Source organism: Zalophus californianus, chromosome 4 (genome assembly GCF_009762305.2).
Source record: "Zalophus californianus isolate mZalCal1 chromosome 4, mZalCal1.pri.v2, whole genome shotgun sequence".
Lineage (NCBI taxonomy): Eukaryota > Metazoa > Chordata > Mammalia > Carnivora > Otariidae > Zalophus > Zalophus californianus.
In genome coordinates this window covers 96,900,062-96,920,719 of record NC_045598.1, presented here as the reverse complement: position 1 = coordinate 96,920,719, position 20,658 = coordinate 96,900,062, and the positions used below count along the sequence as shown (strand labels likewise).

Here is a 20,658-nt window from a genome sequence, read left to right as displayed (position 1 = left end):
TTTTCCCTTTTTCAACCAACATCTTATCAATCCCTTTAAAAAAAATTTTTTTTTTATTTTTCATTCTTAGAGTCATATTCTATCCCTTCATAGTAGTTACCCTTATTTTTGACATATATATATGTTGTTCTCTCTTTAAAATTTTGAGATACAGTTTCTTCTAACATACAAAATATACCCTAAATCTCCAGTGTATGGCTTTGTTCTAATCTCCTGCCTGATCACATTCTCTCCCCTTTTTTTTTCTTTCTTTTTTTTTTTAATCCTCTTTTTTTCAAGCACCTTATCAATTCTTTTTTAAATTTTTTATAATTTCATCTTTACAGTCATATTCCATCCCTTCATTGTATCAACCCTTATTTTGTACATATATAGTCTTTCTTTCTTTAAAATTTTAGGAGGCGCTTTCTTCTAACAGACCAAAATACACCCAAAATCTAGTGTGTGGCACTGATCTATGCACTAGCCTGATCATATTTGATCATATTCTGTTTTTTTTTGTTTTGTTCTGTTTTTGTTTGTTTTTATCTTTTTCTTTTCTTTTTTTCTTTCCCTTTCTTTTCCCCTGGTTTCAGGTCTTTTCTGATTTGTTTAGAGTATATTTTCTGGGGATGTTGTTAACCTGTTAGCATTTTGTACTCTCATTCATCTATTCTCCTCTAGACAAAATGACAAGACGAAATAAAACACCTCAGCAAAGAGAACAAGAGGTAGTACTGTCTACCAGGGACCTACTCAATATGGACATTAGTATGATATCAGACCTAGAGTTCAGAATCATGATTTTAAAGATACTAGCTGGGCTTGAAAAAAGCATGGAAGTTATTAGAGAAACGCTTTCTGGAGAAATAAAAGAACTAAAATCTAACCAAGTTGAAATCAAAAAGGCTATTCATGAGGTGCAATAAAAAATGGGGGCACCAACTGCTAGGACAAATGAGGCAGAAGAGAGAATCAGCGATATAGAAGAACCAAATGATGGAAAATAAAGAAGCTGAGAAAAAGATAGATAAACAGCTACTGGATCACGAGGGCAGAATTCGAGAGATAAGTGATATGATAAGACAAAACAACATTAGAATAATTGGGATCCCAGAAGAAGAAAAAGAGAGAGAGAGGCAGAAGGTATATTGGAGCAAACTATAGCAGAGACTTCCCTAATGTGTGGAAGGAAACAGGCATCAAAATCCAGGAGGCACAGAGAACCCCTCTCAAAATCAATAAAAATAGGTCAACACCCCAACATCTAATAGTAAAACTTATGAGTCTCAGAGACAAAGAGAAAATCTTGAAAGCAGCTCGGGAGAAGAGATATGTAACCTATAATGGTAGAAACATTGGCAACAGACCTATCCACAGAGACCTGGCAGGCCAGAAAGGAATGGCATGATATCTTCAGAGCACTAAACGAGAAAAAGATGCAGCCAGGAATACAATATCCAGCTAGGCTGTCATTGAAAATAGAAGGAGGGATAAAAAGCTTCCAGGACAAACAAAAACTAAAGGAATTTGCAAACACGAAACCAGCCCTCCAAGAAATATTGAAAGGGGTCCTCTAAGCAAAGAGCAAGCCTAAAAGCAGCATACACCAGAAAGGAACACAGACAATATACAGTAACAGTCACCTTACAGGCAATACAATGGCACTAAATTCATATCTTTCAATAGTTACCCTGAATGTAAATGGGCTAAATGCCCCAATCAAAAGACACAGGCTATCAGATTGGATTAAAAAACAAGACCCATCGATATGCTGTCTGCAAGAGATTCATACTAGACCCAAAGACACCCCCAGACTGAAAGTGAGGGGGTGGAAAACCATTAACCATGCTCATGGACACCAAAAGAAAGCTGGGGTGGCAATCCTTATATCAGACAAATTAGATTTTAAACCAAAGACTGTAATAAGAGATGACGAAGGACACTATATCCTACTTAAAGGGTCTATCCAACAAGAAGATCTAACAATTGTAAATATCTATGCCCCGAACATGGGAGCAGCCAATTATATAAGGCAATTAATAACAAAAGCAAAGAAACACACTGACAACAATACAGTAATAGTGGGGGACTTTAACACCCCCCTGACTGAAGTGGACAGATCATCTAAGCAAAAGATCAACAAGGAAATAAAGACTTTAAATGACATACTGGACCAAATGGACGTCACAGACATATTCAGAACATTCCATCCCAAAGCAACGGAATACACATTCTTCTCTAGTGCCCATGGAACATTCTCCAGAATTGATCACATCCTAGGTTACAAATCAGGTCTCAACTGGTACCAAAAGATTGGGATTATTCCCTGCATATTTTCAGACCACAATGCTTTGAAACTAGAACTCAATCACAAGAGGAAAGTTGGAAAGAACTCAAATACATGGAGGCTAAAGAGCATCCTACTAAGGAATGAATGGGTCAACCAGGAAATTAGAGAAGAATTAAAAAAATTCATGGAAACCAATGAAAATGAAAACACAACTGTTCAAAATCTTTGGGATACAGCAAAGGCAGTCCTGAGAGGAAAGTATATAGCAATACAAGCCTTTCTCAAGAAACAAGAAAGGTCTCAAATACACAACCTAACCCTACATCTAAAGGGGCTAGAGAAAAAACAACAAATAAAGCCTAAACCCAGCAGGAGAAGAGAAATCATAAAGATCAGAGCAGAAATCAATGAAATAGAAACCAAAAGAACAGGAGAACAGATAATGAAACTAAGAGCTTGTTCTTTGAAAGAATTAAGAAGATTGATAAACCCCTGGCCAGACTGATCAAAAAGAAAAGAGAAAGGACCCAAATCAACAAAATCATGAATGAAAGAGGAGAGATCGCAACCAACACCAAAGAAATAAAACAATTATAAGAACATATTATGAGCAACTCTATGCCAGCAAATTAGATAACCTGGAAGAAATGGATGCATTCCTAGAGATGTATCAACTACCAAAATTGAACCAGAAAGAAATAGAAAACCTGAACAGACCTATAACCACTAAGGAAATTGAAGCAGTCATCAAAAATCTCCCAACAAACAAAAGCCCAGGGCCAGATGGCTTCCCAGGGGAATTCTATCAGACATTTAAAGAATTAATACCTATTCTCCTGAAACTGTTCCAAAAAATAGAAATGGAAGGAAAACTTCCAAACTCATTTTATGAGGCCACCATTACCTTGATCCCCAAACCTGACAAAGACCCCATCAAAAAGGAGAATTACAGACCAATATCCTTGATGAACATGGATGCAAAAATTCTCACCAAAATACTAGCCAATAGGATCCAACAGTACATTAAAAGGATTATTCACCACGACCAAGTGGGATTTATCCCTGGGCTGCAAGGTTGGTTCAACATCCGCAAATCAATCAATGTGATACAATATATTAACAAAAGAAAGAACAAGAATCATATGATCCTCTCAAGAGATACAGAAAAAGCATTTGAGAAAGTACAGCATCCTTTCTTGATCAAAACTCTTCAGAGTATCGGGATAGAGGATACATACCTCAATATCATAAAAGCCATCTATGAAAAACGTACAGCCAATATCATTCTCAATGGGGAAAAGCTGAGAGCTTTCCCCCTAAGGTCAGGAACGCGGCAGGGATGTCCACTATCACCACTGCTATTCAACATAGTATTAGAAGTCCTAGCTACAGCAATCAGAAAACAAAAAGAAATCAAAGACATCCAAATCGTCAAAGAGGAAGTCAAACTCTCACTCTTTGCAGATGATATGATACTTTATGTGGAAAACCCAAAAGACTCCACCCCAAAACTGCTAGAACTCATACAGGAATTCAGTAAAGTGGCAGGATATAAAATCAATGCACAGAAATCAGTGGCATTCCTATACACCAACAACGAGACAGAGGAGAGACAAATTAAGGAGTCAATCCCATTTACAATTGCACCCAAAACCATAAGATACCTAGGAATAAATGCTTTCTGATCTGTACTCAGAAAACTATAAAATACTCATGAAAGAAATTGAGGAAGACACAAAGAAATGGAAAAATGTTCCATGCTCATGGATTGGAAGAACAAACACTGTGAAGATGTCAATGCTACCTAGAGCAATCTACACATTCAATGCAATCCCTATCAAAATACCATCCACTTTTTTCAAAGAAATGGAACAAATAATCCTAAAATTTGTATGGAACCAGAAGAGACCCTGAATAGCCAGAGGAATATTGAAAAAGAAAAGCAAAGCTGGCGGCGTCACAATTCCAGACTTCCTGCTCTATTACAAAGCTGTCATCATCAAGACAGTATGGTACTGGCACAAAAACAGACACAAAGATCAATGGAACGGAATCGAGAGCCCAGAAATGGACCCTCAACCCTATGGTCAACTCATCTTTGACAAAGCAGGAAAGAATGTCCAGTGGAAAAAAGACAGTCTCTTCAACAAATGGTGTTGGGAAAACTGGACAGCCACATGCAGAAGAATGAAACTGGACCATTTCCTTACACCACACATAAAAATAGACTCCAAATGGTTGAAAGACCTAAATGTGAATCAGGAGTCCATCAAAATCCTAAAGGAGAACACAGGCAGCAACCTCTTCGACCTCAGCCACAGCAACTTCTTCCTAGAAACATCGCCAAAGGCAAGGGAAGCAAGGGCAAAAATGAACTATTGGGATTTCATCAAGATACAAAGCTTTTGCACAGCAAAAGAAACAGTCCACAAAACCAAAAGACAACCGACAGAATGGGAGAAAATATTTGCAAATGACATATCAGATAAAGGGCTAGTATCCAAAATCTATATACAACTTATCAAACTCAACACCCAAAGAACAAATGATCCAATCAAGAAATGGGCAGAAGATATGAACAGACATTTTTCCAAAGAAGACATCCAAATGGCCAACAGACACATGAAAAAGTGCTCAACATCGCTCAGCATCAGGGAAATCCAAGTCAAAACCTCAATGAGATACCACCTCACACCAGTCAGAATGGCTAAAATTAACAAGTCAGGAAATGACAGATGTTGGCGGGGATGCGGAGAAAGGGGAACCCTCCTACACTGCTGGTGGGAATGCAAGCTGGTGCAACCACTCTGGAAAACAGTATGGAGGTTCCTCAAAAAGTTGAAAAAAGAGCTTCCATAGGATCCAGCAATTGCACTACTGGGTATTTACCACAAAGATACAAATGTTGGGATCCGAAGGGGTACGTGCACCCCGATATTTATAGCAGCAATGTCCACAATAGCCAAACTGTGGAAAGAGCCAAGATGTCCATTGACAGATGAATGGATAAAGAAGAGGTGGTATATATACACAATGGAATATTATGCAGCCATCAAAAGGAATGAGATCTTGCCATTTGCAATGACCTTTGCAATGACCTGGATGGAACTGGAGGGTGTTATGCTGAGTGAAATAAGTCAATCAGAGAAAGACATGTATCATATGACCTCACTTATATGAGGAATTCTTAATCTCAGGAAACAAACTGAGGGTTGCTGGAGTGGTGCAGGGGTGGGAGGGATGGGGTGGCTGGGTGATAGACATTGGGGAGGGTATGTGCTATGGTGAGTGCTGTGAATTGTGCAAGACTGTTGAATCACAGATCTGTAGCTCTGAAACAAATAATACAATATATGTTAAGAAAAAAAAGAAGATGATGATAGCAGGAGGGGAAGAATGAAGGGGAGTAAATCGGAGGAGGACACGAACCATGAGAGATGATGGACTCTGAAAAATAAACTGAGGGTTCTAGAGGGGAGGGGGATGGGGGGATGGGTAGCCTGGTGATGGGTATTAGGGAGGGCACATTCTGCATGGGCCACTGGGTGTTATGCACAATGAATCGTGGAATACTACATCAAAAACTAATGATGTAATGTATGGTGATAAACATAGCAATAAAAAAATTAAAGAATAAAAAAAGATATCAGAAGCAGAAGTCCCAAAACCATATCCACATTTATTTATTTATTGTCTATTTCCCTCACTAAAATGTAAGCTCTAGAAGAACAGAGGGTTTATTTTTCTGTTTTGTTCATTGTCATATCTCCAGTATCTAGAACTGTACTTGACTCTTAGTGGGCACTCAATAAATATTTGCTTAAATTAATGAGTGTTGAATAAATAATGTTAGGAAGCCATACTGGTATAGTCTTTTTTTCCTACAACGAAAGGCCATTTGTCATTTTTATAAACAGATAAACTGCTTCAGAACTGTGAAACTTCAACAAAATGACCTTAAGATTTACAAATAAATACCAACATTGTGATCAGCTGTTCAGATGACCTCACAGAATCAATGAAAAGCATTTATTTGCATCAAAATATTTTAATAAAGAATAAATCTCATGTGTTCCTAGCAGTCAGTGAATAACTTTACAAATTTGAAAAATTAGCCAAAACAGTTTTCATGAATACAAAAGGTAAAAACAAAACATAATCATCTTATTATTGTAATAGAATTACAAGTTTTCAGGTAACGTGGTAATTTAGGCCAAAACATAAAAATCATAAACAAATTATGTAAATATAAAAAGTCTCAATGTCAGGAAATGTTTGGCTCTTCAGAAAATAAAACATTTTTAAATTGACTATAAATTTGATATTATTAGGCTCCTTAATCACATTGATTTTCTGAAATTAAACAAATAGCTTTTCTGCATCCTTTAGTTTTTTTTTCCTATCCATTTTAGCGATTACAGCCCAACGATCTTCCCGCATTTTCCTCATAGCTCCAAACTTCAGCGTAGATCCAGGGGTTGTTAGAGATGAAGGGGTCTGAATACAAAATCAAATCAAATCAAAATATGTTTAATTTAAAAAGATAAAGTCCAGCTTTTGAAATTTGCTTTCTGAAGTAAAAATTTAAAACCACTTTAAAAAAAATAAACTACCTGTTTTGGTGTTCTGACACAAAGATGAGAAGTTGTTGGATTATTATTCTTGTATAATTTTTTCAATGTCTCTTCTTCTGAAACCATGCTCTTAAAGAAAAATACAAAATTATAATTTGGGGTCTGTCATCACTAATATTAAAATTTTGTCTACATATCACAGAGAGGAGAAGACAAGGAAGGAAAGGGAGGAAGAAAGGAGGTAAAAGAAGGGAGAAGAGAAAGAAGAGAAAAAAAGAAGAAAAACTGAAGACAATAACAAAATACTCAATCTTCCAAACAAGGACATAGATTTATATTCTATTAACTATATTGTATTATATGAAATACTAATAACTATATTGTATTATATGAAATACTAATAACTATACTGTATTATATAAAATACAACATGTATATGAATAGCACTTTTCTACTTCTACTTCAGTTTCAGTCTTTATACTACTACTTTTCCTTCCACTTTCACTCCACCTATCTACTCAAACTCACACTTTCACCTTATAATCATATATAATCCTATAAAAATTGTTATCAACTATGAATTTATGGGTATTGTAATTCCCCCAAGTAATAATAGCTAACACTTATTTAGTACTTTCTTTATATTAGGTGCTGTTTTAAGCACTTTGCATATTTTAATTAGTTTTAATCCTCACAATAATTTTAATAAATTAGGTATACCATTATTATCCCCATTTTAAAGGTGAAGAACTGAGACAAGAAATGTTAAGTACTTTGCCTAAGATTACATAGCTAGTTAAGAGGTGGAGCCAGGATTCAAATCCAGATAGGCTGGCTCTAGAAATCCACTTTCTTAATGAATATGCTACACATATTTAGTATGGTAAGCAATCAGTTTATATTCCTTTCCCGCTCACTAATGTCACATTTACAGAGGTCTCATGAATAAAAATATTCAAACAGATTTTCATGAACTCTAAGATTTTAGCAGAATTCAGTAAGTCATAAAAAGCTGCCTTTTCAAATACACTCTGAACCACTATGTCTCAACTGACCAGCTTTAAAAAGAAAAATTATTTTAAAATCTTGTAAACTATCATTAAAATTTTATTCAGTGCACACTGATTATTCATTAATGACTGCCCATATAAAAATAACCCAATTTAAAACAAAACCATATCCGTCCTTATAAACTCTGCAACAATCATCTTTTCATGTGCTTATTGGCCATTTGTATATCCTCTTTGGAGAAATGTCTATTCAAGTCCTTTGCCCATTTTTAAATCAGGTTGTATGGTTTTTGTTGTTGAGTTATGGGAGTTCTTTATGTATTCCATACATTTATCCCTTTTCAGATATATGATTTGAAAATATTTTCTATTCTTTAGCTTGTCTTCTGACTTTCTTAATGGTGTCCTTTGATACACAAAAAGTCTTAAATTTGAAGTCAAATTTATCAGTTTTCTCTTTTCTTGCCTGTGCTTTTGGTGTCATATCCATGAGGCTCTTGCTAAATTCGAGGTCATGAAAATTTCCCCAATATTTTCTGAGAGTTTCATAGTCCTACCCTTAAGTTTTGGTTTTTGATCCATTTTGAGTCAATTTTTGTATATGTTATAGAGTCCAACTTCATTCTTTTGCATGTGGATAACCAATATCCAGTTCTAACACCATTAGCTGGAAAAAAAAATGTCCTTTCCCCCACTGAATGGCCTTGGCACTCTTGTCAAAAATCAACTGACTATATATGTGAGAATTTATTTCTGGGTTCCTTTATTCCATTGGTCTATATATCTGCCTTTATCCTAGTACTAATCTGTTTAAATTACTAGCTTTGTAGGAAGTTTCAAGGTCAAGAACTATGAGTCCTCCAACATTACCCTTCTTTTCCAAAAGTGTTTTAGCTATTTGGGGACCCTTGCAATTCTATATGAATTTTAGTATCAGATTTTCCATTTCTGCCAAAAAGCTGTTGGAATTTTGATAGAGACTGCACTGAATTTGTGGACTGCTTTGGGTAGTACTGACATTTTTAAAATTATGTTCAATTAGCCAGCATATAGGACATCTTAACATGTTAAAGACTTAACATCCATAAACACAGAATTTTTTCCTAATTCTTTAGGTCTTCTTTAATTTCCTTCAGCAATGTTTTGTAGTTTTCATTGTATTTCAATATTTCACCTTCTTGGTTGGGTTTGTTCCTAAATATTCTATTTGTTTAGATGATATTATATATGGATTGTCTTCTTAATTTTCCTTAATTTCCTTTTGGATTAATCATTGCTGGTGTATAAAAACATAATCAATGTCATGTGTTCTTTTACCCCTCCACATTGCTGAATTCATTTATTAGCTCTACTAGCCTTCTTGTGGAGTCTTTGTGATTTTCACTGGATAGGATTATGGCATCTGCAAATAGTTTTACCTCATTCTCATTTGTATGTCTGCTTTCTTTTTCTCTCCCTTTGTTTTTTGTCTAATAGCCTAATAGCTCTGGCTAGAACTTCCAGTACAATGCTGACTAGAAGTGGTCAAAGTGGACATCCTTGTCTGGTTCTTAAGGGGTAAGTTTTCAGTCTTTCACAATTGAGTATGATTTAGCTGCAAGTTTTCATAAGTATGTTTTTTATCATGCTGAGGAATTGTTCCTCTATTCCTAGCTTTTTGAGTTTCTATCATGAAAAATGTTGGATTTTGTCAAATGCTTTTTCTGTACTAATTGAGATGATCATATGGGATTTTTTTTCCCCTTCATTCTATTAATGGTGACACATTACATTGATTTTCTTATATTGAACCACCCTGAAATTTCTTGGGATAAATCCCACTTAGTCATGATGAATAGCACTTTTAATATGATGTGGAATTTGACTTGCTGATATTTTGTTGAGGATTTTTACACTGACGTTCATAAAGGATAATGGTCTTTAATTTTCTTTTCTAGTAATGTCTTTATCTTACTTTGGTATCAAGGTAGTGCTGGCCTCATAAAATGAGTTATCAAGAGTTCTCTCGGGGCGCCTGGGTGGCTGAGTCATTAAGCGTCTGCCTTCGGCTCAGGTCATGAACCCAGGGTCCTGGGATCGAACCCCGTATCGGGCTCCCTGCTCAGCAGAAGCCTGCTTCTCCCTCTCCCACTCCCCCTGCTTGTGTTCTCTCTCTCGCTGTGTCTTTCTCTGTCAAATAAATAAAAATCTTAAAAAAAAAAAAAAAGTTCTCCAACTTTTTGAAGTCTGAGAAGGTTAGGTCCTCAAATGTTTGATACAATCTATCAATGAAGCCATCTGGTCCAGGACTTTTCTTTGAGAGGTTTTTGATGACTAAGTCAAATTCTTTACTGACAATAGGCCTGTTGAGGTTTTATATTTCTTCTTGAATCAGTTTAATTTGTGTGTTTCAGGGATTTTTACCCATTTGCCCGTTTCTTCTAAGTTATAAAATTTGTTAGCATATATTCACAGTATTTTCTTTTTATCTCTAAATAATTAGTAATAATGTACCCACTTTCCATTTCTGATTCTAGTTATTCACATCTTCTTCTTAAAGATTTGTCAATTTTTTTAATCTTTTCAAATAAATTTTGGTTTCACTGATTTTATTGTTTTCTATTCTCTAATTTGTTTATCTCCCTTTGAATCTCATTATTTCCTTCCTCCTGCTAGCTTTGGGTTTAGTTTGGTCTTCTTTTTCTAGTTCCATAAAGTGTAACATTATTGATTTGAGATCTTTCTTTTTTAACGTAGGAATCTGGGGCTATACATTTCCCTCTGAGATTTTGCTGTAACACATAAGTTTTGGTATATTGTGTTTTCATTTTTACTCATATCTAAGTCTTAATTTCTAATTTCTTAATTTCTATCTAAAGTCTTGTGATTTCTTCTTTGATCTACTGGTTGATTGTTGAATCACAGATCTGTACTTCTGAAACAAATAACACAACATATTTTAAGAAAAAAGAAAAAGAAGAAGATAGCAGGAGAGGAAGAATGAAGGGGAGTAAGTCAGAGGGGGAGACGAACCAGGAGAGATGATGGACTCTGAAAAACAAACTGAGGTTTCTGGAGGGAAGGAGGGTGGGGGGATGGGTTAGCCTGGTGATGGGTATTGAGGAGGGCACATTCTGCATGGAGCACTGGGTGTTATGAACAAACAATGAATCATGGAACAGTACACCAAAACAAATTATGTAATATATGGTGATTAACATAACAATAAAAAATTTTAAAAAATACAAATTAAAAAAAAGTGTGTTAATTTCAGGACACCTAGGTGGCTCAGTTAGGCATCTGATTCTTGATTTCAGCTCCAATCTCAGGGTCCTGGAATCCAGCCCCACATCAGGCTCCCTGCTCAGCAGGGAGTGTGCTTCTGCTTTCACCCTCTGCCTCCTACCCCCTCCTGCCCATACTCTCTTTCTCTGTCAAATGAATAAATAAAATTTTTAAAAAAGAAACAGACATGTGAATCTTATAACTGAATGTCTGCAAATCAGATTCTTCCCTTTCCCCAGGGTTTGCTGTAGTGAGTTAGTTTTGTTTTGCTTTATGTTGTACAAGTTTCTGTGCCAGGATTAGCCTGGGTTAAAAATTTGAGATCCTCTCAGGTTTTTTGTGAGCCTGTCTTTCCATGAGCATGTGCAGTGCTTTTAAATATCCCAGAAATGTGATTGCTCTTGATGTCCTAGTTCTTAAAATGTCTGATCCTCCAAAGAAGAAAAGTGAAAAAGAAAAAAAGAAAACCAGGTACAATTCATTTAAATCCTCTGTAAGACACTTTCTGCCAGTGAGGGTTGAACTAGTGGCAGCCAGTTTCTGTGCCTGCACAGTGATGAGAAGCAGCAATGATAATACAGAACACTGAATCTTGATACTCAGAGAAAAAGTCCGTATTGCTCACCCTGGCTACAGCAAGACATGAGCAGGGCTGCCTGCCACAGGACTATGGATTGGATGACAGGTAGTCACTACCATTCTTAAGGCTGAAATTGACCAAAATTAACTGAAGTTGCAAGCATTCAAATAGTCTCCAGAGTTCCAAAATAGTTACTGCAGACAGTTTCTGCAAGTACAATTACTGTCTTGGTAGAGAAATAAATTTGTGGTATTTCTTACTCCCCCATCTTCTCTAAGGTCACTCTAGACAATCCATTTTTAAATCTAACTTTTTAAAATTATTTGAATGTTCACCAAAATTTAAATGCAACAATAAGAAAATTACAAAAATAGTAACTTCAAGTGATAACTATAACCAAATAAATGGACTGTCAAGTGTCTTTTTAGGCAAGTATAAATAATTGTGCATACTTACATAATACTGTAGCATGTTTACTGTGTTACAAAGTTGTGATGCTCCTTTTAAAAATGAAATCATGAATCATTCTGAATCTCAGCTAAGAAACTGGCCTAAATTCACACTGCTAGAAAAATAGTATGGATTGCAACCCTGGACTGTCTAATTCCAGAGCTCATAGTCTTCCTACTAATTCTCCTTACATTTTTATATATCTGGACTTCAGTTTGAGCTGGCAGTTATTATGTATAATGACTTACATAGGCTATGGAGCTAAACTGTGTTCCAATTTTTCTCCATGCCTTACTAGCTATGTGATCTTGGGCAAGATACCTGTGTGACTCAGTTTTCTCATCTGTAAAATGAAAATAGCAACATTGTATATACTTCTAATATGAGATTGTTCTAAAAAATAATCTATATAGTCTTTGCAACAGTGTTTGGTTCAGAGTTTTAATCATTAAAATGTTAATCATCATCTATAAAACAAAGAGATACTTAGGTAGGGACTCTATAAGTTAACTTCAATAATTAGACTTTTAAGACTTCAGCTCCTCATTATTCCAGAACAAATGAAAATAGAGGGTCCCTCACTCATATGAGGAATTCTTAATCTCAGGAACAAACTGAGGGTTGCTGGAGTGGTCGGGGGTGGGAGGGATGGGGTGGCTGGGTGATAGACATTGGGGAGGGTATGTGCTACGGTGAGCACTGTGAATTGTGTAAGACTGTTGAATCACAGATCTGTACTTCTGAAACAAATAACGCAACATATTTTAAGAAAAAAGAAAAAGAAGAAGATAGCAGGAGAGGAAGAATGAAGGGGAGTAAGTCAGAGGGGGAGACGAACCAGGAGAGATGATGGACTCTGAAAAACAAACTGAGGTTTCTGGAGGGAAGGAGGGTGGGGGGATGGGTTAGCCTGGTGATGGGTATTAAAGAGGGCACATTCTGCATGGAGCACTGGGTGTTATGAACAAACAATGAATCATGGAACACTACACCAAAACAAATGATGTAATATGGTGATTAACATAACAATAAAAAAATTTTTTTAAATGGTAAAAAAAAAAAAAAGAAAGAAAATAGAGGGTCCCAAAGCAGTAAAAAAGCTTGAAGGATCTCAAAAGTTACAAGTGGCAATAATGAAACAAACTAGTGCCTTTACCTGGAATTTTGTAATTAAGAATCTTTGGTATATTGTTCATTTTGTGTGATGAGGTTTGTTTTTAAATTAAATGAATCTAAATTTAATTATTCTCAATCAATATTATTACTTTAGAAAATACTGGTATGTGTGGATACACTCATGGCAGGGAATAATTAGTAATACAAACTGCTAGGGATAGTATCTTCCTTAAACAACTCATCTTTAATACATTAACTCTTTAAGAATGATAAAAATATTATACTTGTCAACCAATACCTTGATATAGATTTCAACCAATATATAAAATAAGGAACATGTATAATACATAAAATCAAGAGGGTCCTTAAATAACAAATTTGGCCATAGCAAGATTCACTTAACCTTTATTGAAGGAAGGAAGGAAGGAAGGAAAGAAAAAAGAAAAGAAAGAAAGAAAGAGAGAGAGGAGAGAAAAGAGGAAAGAGAAAAAGAAAAAGAAAAAAAACGAAAAAAGAAAGAGTATGTGGTAAAAACTCCTTTATAACACTCTGCTGGAAAACAAGATGGTTTAATCATCTCATGTGCCAACTATGTTACATCAAGTATTTCAAAATGCCATGTTTTCGGAAGTTAGATTATTTAAACCCTACTTCTCCAAAATGCTGCAAAAGCATAGGGTTCTGTGTTATATAGAGTTCTATATTTTCATATTGCAATGGTAAGTACTATGTGTATATATTATACATATACATTAAAAAATGATGTGTAAAAATAATAATGTAAACAAGTAATAAATACTGATTTGTAGTATTTTTACCAAAAGATCAGTCGTTTCTGAGCTATCCGAATTAATATCAAACTCAAAGACCATTTTTCTCTTTTTATTACTTTCTTCCATGGGTACATTCTTGCTTTCTCTTTGCTGAATTTTTAGTTTCGTTGGTGTCTTCACAGTATATGCCTATCCAAAAAGAAAAACAATATATTATCCCATCAAAAAACCCTATATTATTAATAAATGCAAGTTGAATCTTCAGTAATCAATAACTCTCTATTATTAGTGGGATGTAGAGACTTTTTATAAGAATTTCATTCAGATATTTTTGATACTAAAATTTCCTACTTTCTTCAAACAATTTATAATAGTGGACTTTTTCTTTGCCCTTCCCTTCTACTTACTGAATAAAATAATGGCAGGAGAGAGGTGGGGAGACAGACTCCCCAGCATCAGCAGTCAACAATCTTAAGAAAAGAGGGACTTCGATTTTTCTAACAATAATTAAGACCAAAGAACTGAATGAGCTTTGCTCTTTCTACAAAAATCCTTACGGATTTATGAGAAATTAGGTATGCTTATACTTTGTTCATAAAGCAATTCACATTAGTCAGTGTTTAGTATTCCATATTACCCTGTAAGTTTTATAATTTTTTTAAAGTATCTTTAAAAATTTAGGGCAGTGACATCAGCAAAAATGGCAGAATAAGGTATTCCAAAAATTTGCTCTTACATAAAGCAAAAATACTAGTAAAATGGTCAAAGTCAGCTTTTTCAGAACTTTGGAAATTAACCAAAAACTTGCCACAAACTGTAGTGCTTATTTTTTTTTAATGGCTGAACCTCTGTAAGAACAGCAAGCTTTGTGATGTTTTAACTTTTCTTTATCCCAGCCCCCGTGTTCTATGTTACCCTTAAAAAAATAACATCCCACACTCTTGGTCCAGCCTGAGAGCCACTAGATAGAGCAGAACAGAATTGAGAGCTCTTTCAAAGTTTTATTCCCAAAAAGTTGTCATTATTTTAACTGTCTTTTGGTTCTCTGAAAGACCTCACTTACAAGGCTGTCTGTATTTAACCTGACTTAGAGCTCATTCAGTACAAAAAGCTTTCTCCTTGGTGTGAAGTACAGCATAGAATTTGTCAAAACAATTCGAGGCAAGTGTTTTAACTTTGTAGCTCCATGAGGCAATAATTTTAACAGGGCAAATGACAGACTAATCAAAAACTTCAAAAGAACAGGTAGGAAATGAGACATCCACAGGGGCTTTGAAAAGCTCTGACATTAATGGAAAAAATAAAATAAAATCTAAAGTTAAAAGTAATGTACCAATGTATGTTTCCTAGTTTTGACAAATGTACATGGTAATGTAAGATGTTAACAATGTGGAAAATTGGGTGATAGATATAAAGGAATTCTCATACTACCTTTGCAACTTTTCTATAAATCGAAAATTATGGTAAAAAAAAGTTCTTTTTAAAAAAGTAAGGTCACCACATCCATGAGAATGGCTAAAATCAAAAAGATTAAAAAAAAATGTGATGGCAAGGCTGTGGAGCAACTAGAACTCTCATTCACTGCCAGCTAGGATGTAAAATTGATGTAATGATTTTTTTGAAAAACATGACTGGCAGTGTGATACAATAAGAAATATATATTTAGTCTTTGTCTCTGGTTCCTGACACAGAACTTCTAAAACCCATGTAATTTCCCAAGTAATAGGGGTGATCAGGGCATCTTTTGGTACAATATTCGGTCTTTGTGATAGGAGTCTTCTGTTATTCAAAATAAGCTCCTTTCAACTGGACCAGAGTTAATGCTAATGAAATAACTGGCAGTAAAGGGCTCCTAGATAACTTCAGGATGCTGGCTAGTCACCAGAAAAACCAAGGCTTGATTAGAAGTTTATAACCTTTCAGCTACACCCTTTGACCTCCTGGGAGGGGAGAGGGTTTGGAGATTGAGTTAAATACCAATGGCCAATGATTTAACCAGTCATGCCAGGTGATGAAACCTCCATAAAAACCCCTAAATGATGGGGTTCTGAGAATTTCCATGTTGGCAAATACACAGAGGTACTGGAAGGGTAGTACTCCCAAAGAGGGCATGGAAGTTCTATACCCTCTCCCTCACACCTTGCCCTATTCATCTTTTCCATTTGGCTGTTCTTGAGTTGTATCCTTTATAATAAACTGGTAATAGTAAGTAAAGGAATCTCCTGAGTTCTGAGAATCATTCTAGCAAATTAGCAGACCTAAGGAGGGGGGTTATGGGACAGAGCCGGTTGGTCAGTAGTACAAGGGGCAAACCAGGATTGTAACTAGTGTCTGAAGTGGAAGCAGTCTTGTGGGACTGAACCCTTAACGTGTAGGGTCTACATTAACTCCAGGTAGTGTCAGAATTTAATCAAGTTGTAGGACAACTAGTTGGTGTCTGGAGAATCAGAGAACTGGCATGGGAAAAAAAAAAAAACCAACCACATGTTTTATATCACAGTAAAAAAAAAACAGCTCAGGCAGTATCTATTAAAATGGAACATATTATACACAACCCTATAACCCAGCAATTTCATTCCTAAAGACATACCCAACCAAAATGCATACAGGTCAAATACCAGAATTTTTATAGCAAGACTATGCATAAAAGCTCAGTCTGGAAACTACCCAAAGTCCACTAACAATACAATAGATAAACTATGGTACATCACACAATGGGATACTATATAGAAATATAAACAGAAAATCTACAACTTCAAGCTACAATATGGATGAGTCCCACAAACATATTAAGTAAAAAAAGTCAAAACAAAAATAATGATTCTATTTATAGAAAATTCAAAAACAGGGAAAAGAGAAAATACAAAAACAGGTACATCTAATATTAGAGTTGGAACAGTATCTGGCCTTGGGGGAGAAGCCAGTGACAAAAAGGGAGGCAAGGTGATAGTAACATTCTGTGCTTTAATCTGAATGCTGGTTATAAAGTCATGTTCAGTTTGTAAAGAATCATCAAGTTGCATAATTAAGATCTGTGCATTTTTCTTGCATATATTTCAATATAAAGTTTTTTTTAAGTAAGGTCATTCTATACAAAGATCACTTCATATTCTGAATAATATAAATACAACAAAATAATTTTATGTCAAAGCCTCTCTAAGTTATGTAGTTTACTAATTTTCATAATTTCCACAGTGTGGATAATATTGTATATATAACAGGATGTGAGAGAGACTCTTCCTTTTGCTCTGGAATTGCCAACCAGGGCACAAAGCTGCAGAAAAAAAATGTTAGTAACCCATATTCTAAAGAAAGCAACCTATGATTAAAGCCAGATCCTTCTCTAGGGCTTATTAAAAAGTGGTTAAACTGGCCCTACAATCACCAAACACCTCCTTTCTTCCCAGTTATTTTAAGGAAATTGGAAGGGAAAGGCATCAAATTTCAGCTGAGAGGGATAGAGAGAGGTCAAAATATTTTTCCTTTCAATTTCCAAGGCAGGTGAGGAGACAACTCTTAACAGCAGCCTAACAAAAAATAGGGGTGCCTTCAAGAAGGATTGGCATCTCATTCTAATATTTAGGAAGAAATTTTATCTTTGTGTCTGCCTGGATAGTTTAGAGTAAAAAGAAATTAGAGAGAGATGGATGGTGGGAGGTCAGAAATGTAGCATTCCATACTGCTGTTTAGCATGGAAATGTTGAATGAATGCCCCATGGATTAAATGAACATGTGAAAATAGCTAGTAATTGACCCATCTTGTTGGTGGCATTCACCTGATCCACCGAGGGCTGACTAAGTACAGGACTCTAGCAACAAGATGATACAAAATAAACAGCAAAAGGAAGTAACTGGGGTGATACTGAAAAATGTTAAGTCAGAATCAGATTTCCCACATCAGGGAATGCCATCAGGTGAGTGACAAAGTTATGGAATCTGTCCAAAATGTCATTAAGTTGTGGACAGTGATATTAAAAAACAAAAACAAAACAAAACACTATTTCATGCTGGTATCACAAAAATTGAATTGGTTTTATATTTATATGTGTGATATCAGATATATGGTATATGATACCAGAACCTTCTTTTTTTTAACTAAAAAAATTATAACCTTCTTAGAAATTTTAGCAACCAACCTTTGGTAATGGTGTTGATAAAGTACTTTTGGCAGATGTCCACAAATAGTCTCTTTTATCTTTGGATTTACCATGGTCAGCTGATGTGAAGTTTCGAGATATATTTTGTGAAGGAGCTGCTTTAGAATCAAATTTCCAATAATGAGTTTCAGGTGTTTCCAATAAAGGTGCCTGTATTTTCTATATTGAACAACAAAAGGAAATAAAATCGACTACATGTCATTTTAATTAAAGTGCAGCAATTAGTAGAAATAACACTGGAATAAACTAGAATTTATCCTCAAATTTATGATTAATTAGATAACTTTAAATAAATTATCCTTATCTTGTCACTTTATTTTCCCACTGAAGATGAAAATGGTATCTGCCTTTCTGTCTTCACAGAGCTGCTATGAAAAGAAATAAAATGTCTCAACTCTCTAACTGGCCAAAAGTTGACGATTTGCTGAAGAGAAAAATCTCTATTCCTGGTGGCAAAGAGCCTTTCTTTGTGGTTCATTACAATAGTCTAAAAGCCAGAGGGCAGTTTATTCTCATTTCTATCCATTCTCTTTTATGCTTTCATATTTTCTCTCTCTCATCTATAAAAATATCAGGCTTTTCCTATCCACCAGCCTTACTCCCCACCAAAAAAAAAGAAAGAAAAGAAAGGAAAATAGGGAAGAAAAATAATAAAAGTAAAGAACCAGAAAAAATTTCCAGGAGGAGAAAAATGACTATTGTCTTCAATTCTGAAGATAAACAAATTACAGATTTACTCTAAAAACTTAAGATTTTATTTCAACTCAGTTTCTTCCGTTTTCTTTCTACCTTTATATGCATCTTCCCTTCAGACCTGACCTATCTTTCTAGTAAAAGCTCATAATAACTGCTTTAGTGGAATTGTGTTAGCTGCTTTCTAATTTTATCACTTCCTTTGATCACCACCATCTCCATGAATACAATCGTGGCAATTACAAGAAAAAAATGGAACACGCGCACACACACATACACACATACACACACACACACACACAGAGCTATTCTCAAAAGTTCAGTGGTTAAATCTGCAGTAAATTTAAGTTAGGAGGGTACAGAATGCGGGGTTAAGAGGTGACCACATGTGCTATAAAAACACTGGACTAATTGATGGATGAATAGATAAGGAAGATGTGGTATACACACACAGAGAAGAATATTACATAACTGTAAAAAAAGGATGAGATTGTGCCATCTGAGACAACATGGATGGACCTAGAGGTCCACCTAAGCAAAATAAATAAGACTAAGACAAATACCATATGATTTCACTCATGTGGCGTCCAAAAAAACGATACATGAATAAACAAAAAAGCAGAATCAGACCTATAAATGCACAGAACAAACTGATAGTTGTCAGATGTGGGGAAGATGGGCAAAACAGATGAAGGGAAGTGGGAGATACAGGCTTCCAGTTAGGGAATGAATAAATCATGGGAATAAAAGGCACAGCATAAGGAAAACAGTCAATGATATTGTAATAGCAATGTAACAGGACAGAAGATCAGCATAATGTACAAACTTGTTGAATCACTATGTTGTACCCCTGAACTTATGTAACACTGTGTTAAATATATATGAGTGTGTGTATATATATATATGTGTGTGTGTGTGTGTGTGTGTGTGTGTGTATATATATATATATATATATATATATATATATATATATATATATATATATATAAAACAACCATTGGACCAGGAATCAAGGAGTCAAGTAATAGGCTCTTTTCTCCTGGATCTTATACTATCTTGCTGGGTGATATTAAGTAATCTCCAAGTATCTCTAGGCTTAAATTTATCCATCTATGTAATCAAGGGACTAAAAGATGATTTGTAGGTTTCTGCCCAGTTCTAGTGATCTCACTTCATAATCCTCTTTCCAGCAGGTATACATTTTGGTAGCATTTTTTTCACACAGTTGTATTTCTGTATTCTCCTTCCTATATATTTCTACATCATAGGTGATAATACAATTTTAATGAAAGCAAATTTTTTCTGCTGTTTTCATGGACAAATTTTTCTCTCCTCAAAGGCCTGAGAATGACAACTACACCACCTTGTGGCCAAGACTGGGAATTTAACACTTCAGCGGCTTGAAAGAAAATGCACCCCCTTTCTAGACTACGGAAATAAACCTCTTCATAATAATTCAAAGAAATGCATGTACTTTCCTGCAAGTCACATTCTTTTCTGAATGTTACATTTCCAGTGATGCATGTACAAGCATATCTCATTTCATTGCACTTTATTTTATTGCACTCACAGATGCTGTGTTTTTTGGTGGTTTGGGTTTTTGCAAATTGGAAGGTTTGCGGCAACCCTGATCCAGTTAAATCTATCAGCACCATTTTTCCAACAGCATTTGCTCACTTAGTGTCACTGTGTCACATCTTGGTAATTTTTTTTAAAGATTTTATTTATTTATTTGACAGAGAGATAGAGAGCACAAGTAGGCAGAGTAT

The 20,658-nt window shown here is 35.2% G+C and overlaps 1 protein-coding gene across 1 annotated transcript in view; it reads right to left on the bottom strand.

Moving 5' to 3' along the window:
• Window positions 1–5,951: 5,951 nt before the first annotated feature.
• The window catches only part of SYCP1 (synaptonemal complex protein 1), a 137,859-nt gene continuing 123,152 nt past the window's right edge, over window positions 5,952–20,658 (bottom strand). Inside the window, 4 exon segments of the mRNA XM_027583492.2 lie at window positions 5,952–6,769; window positions 6,886–6,975; window positions 14,085–14,228; window positions 18,176–18,355. Of these exon segments, the coding sequence (XP_027439293.2) occupies window positions 6,632–6,769; window positions 6,886–6,975; window positions 14,085–14,228; window positions 18,176–18,355 (552 nt within the window). The 3' untranslated portion in view covers window positions 5,952–6,631.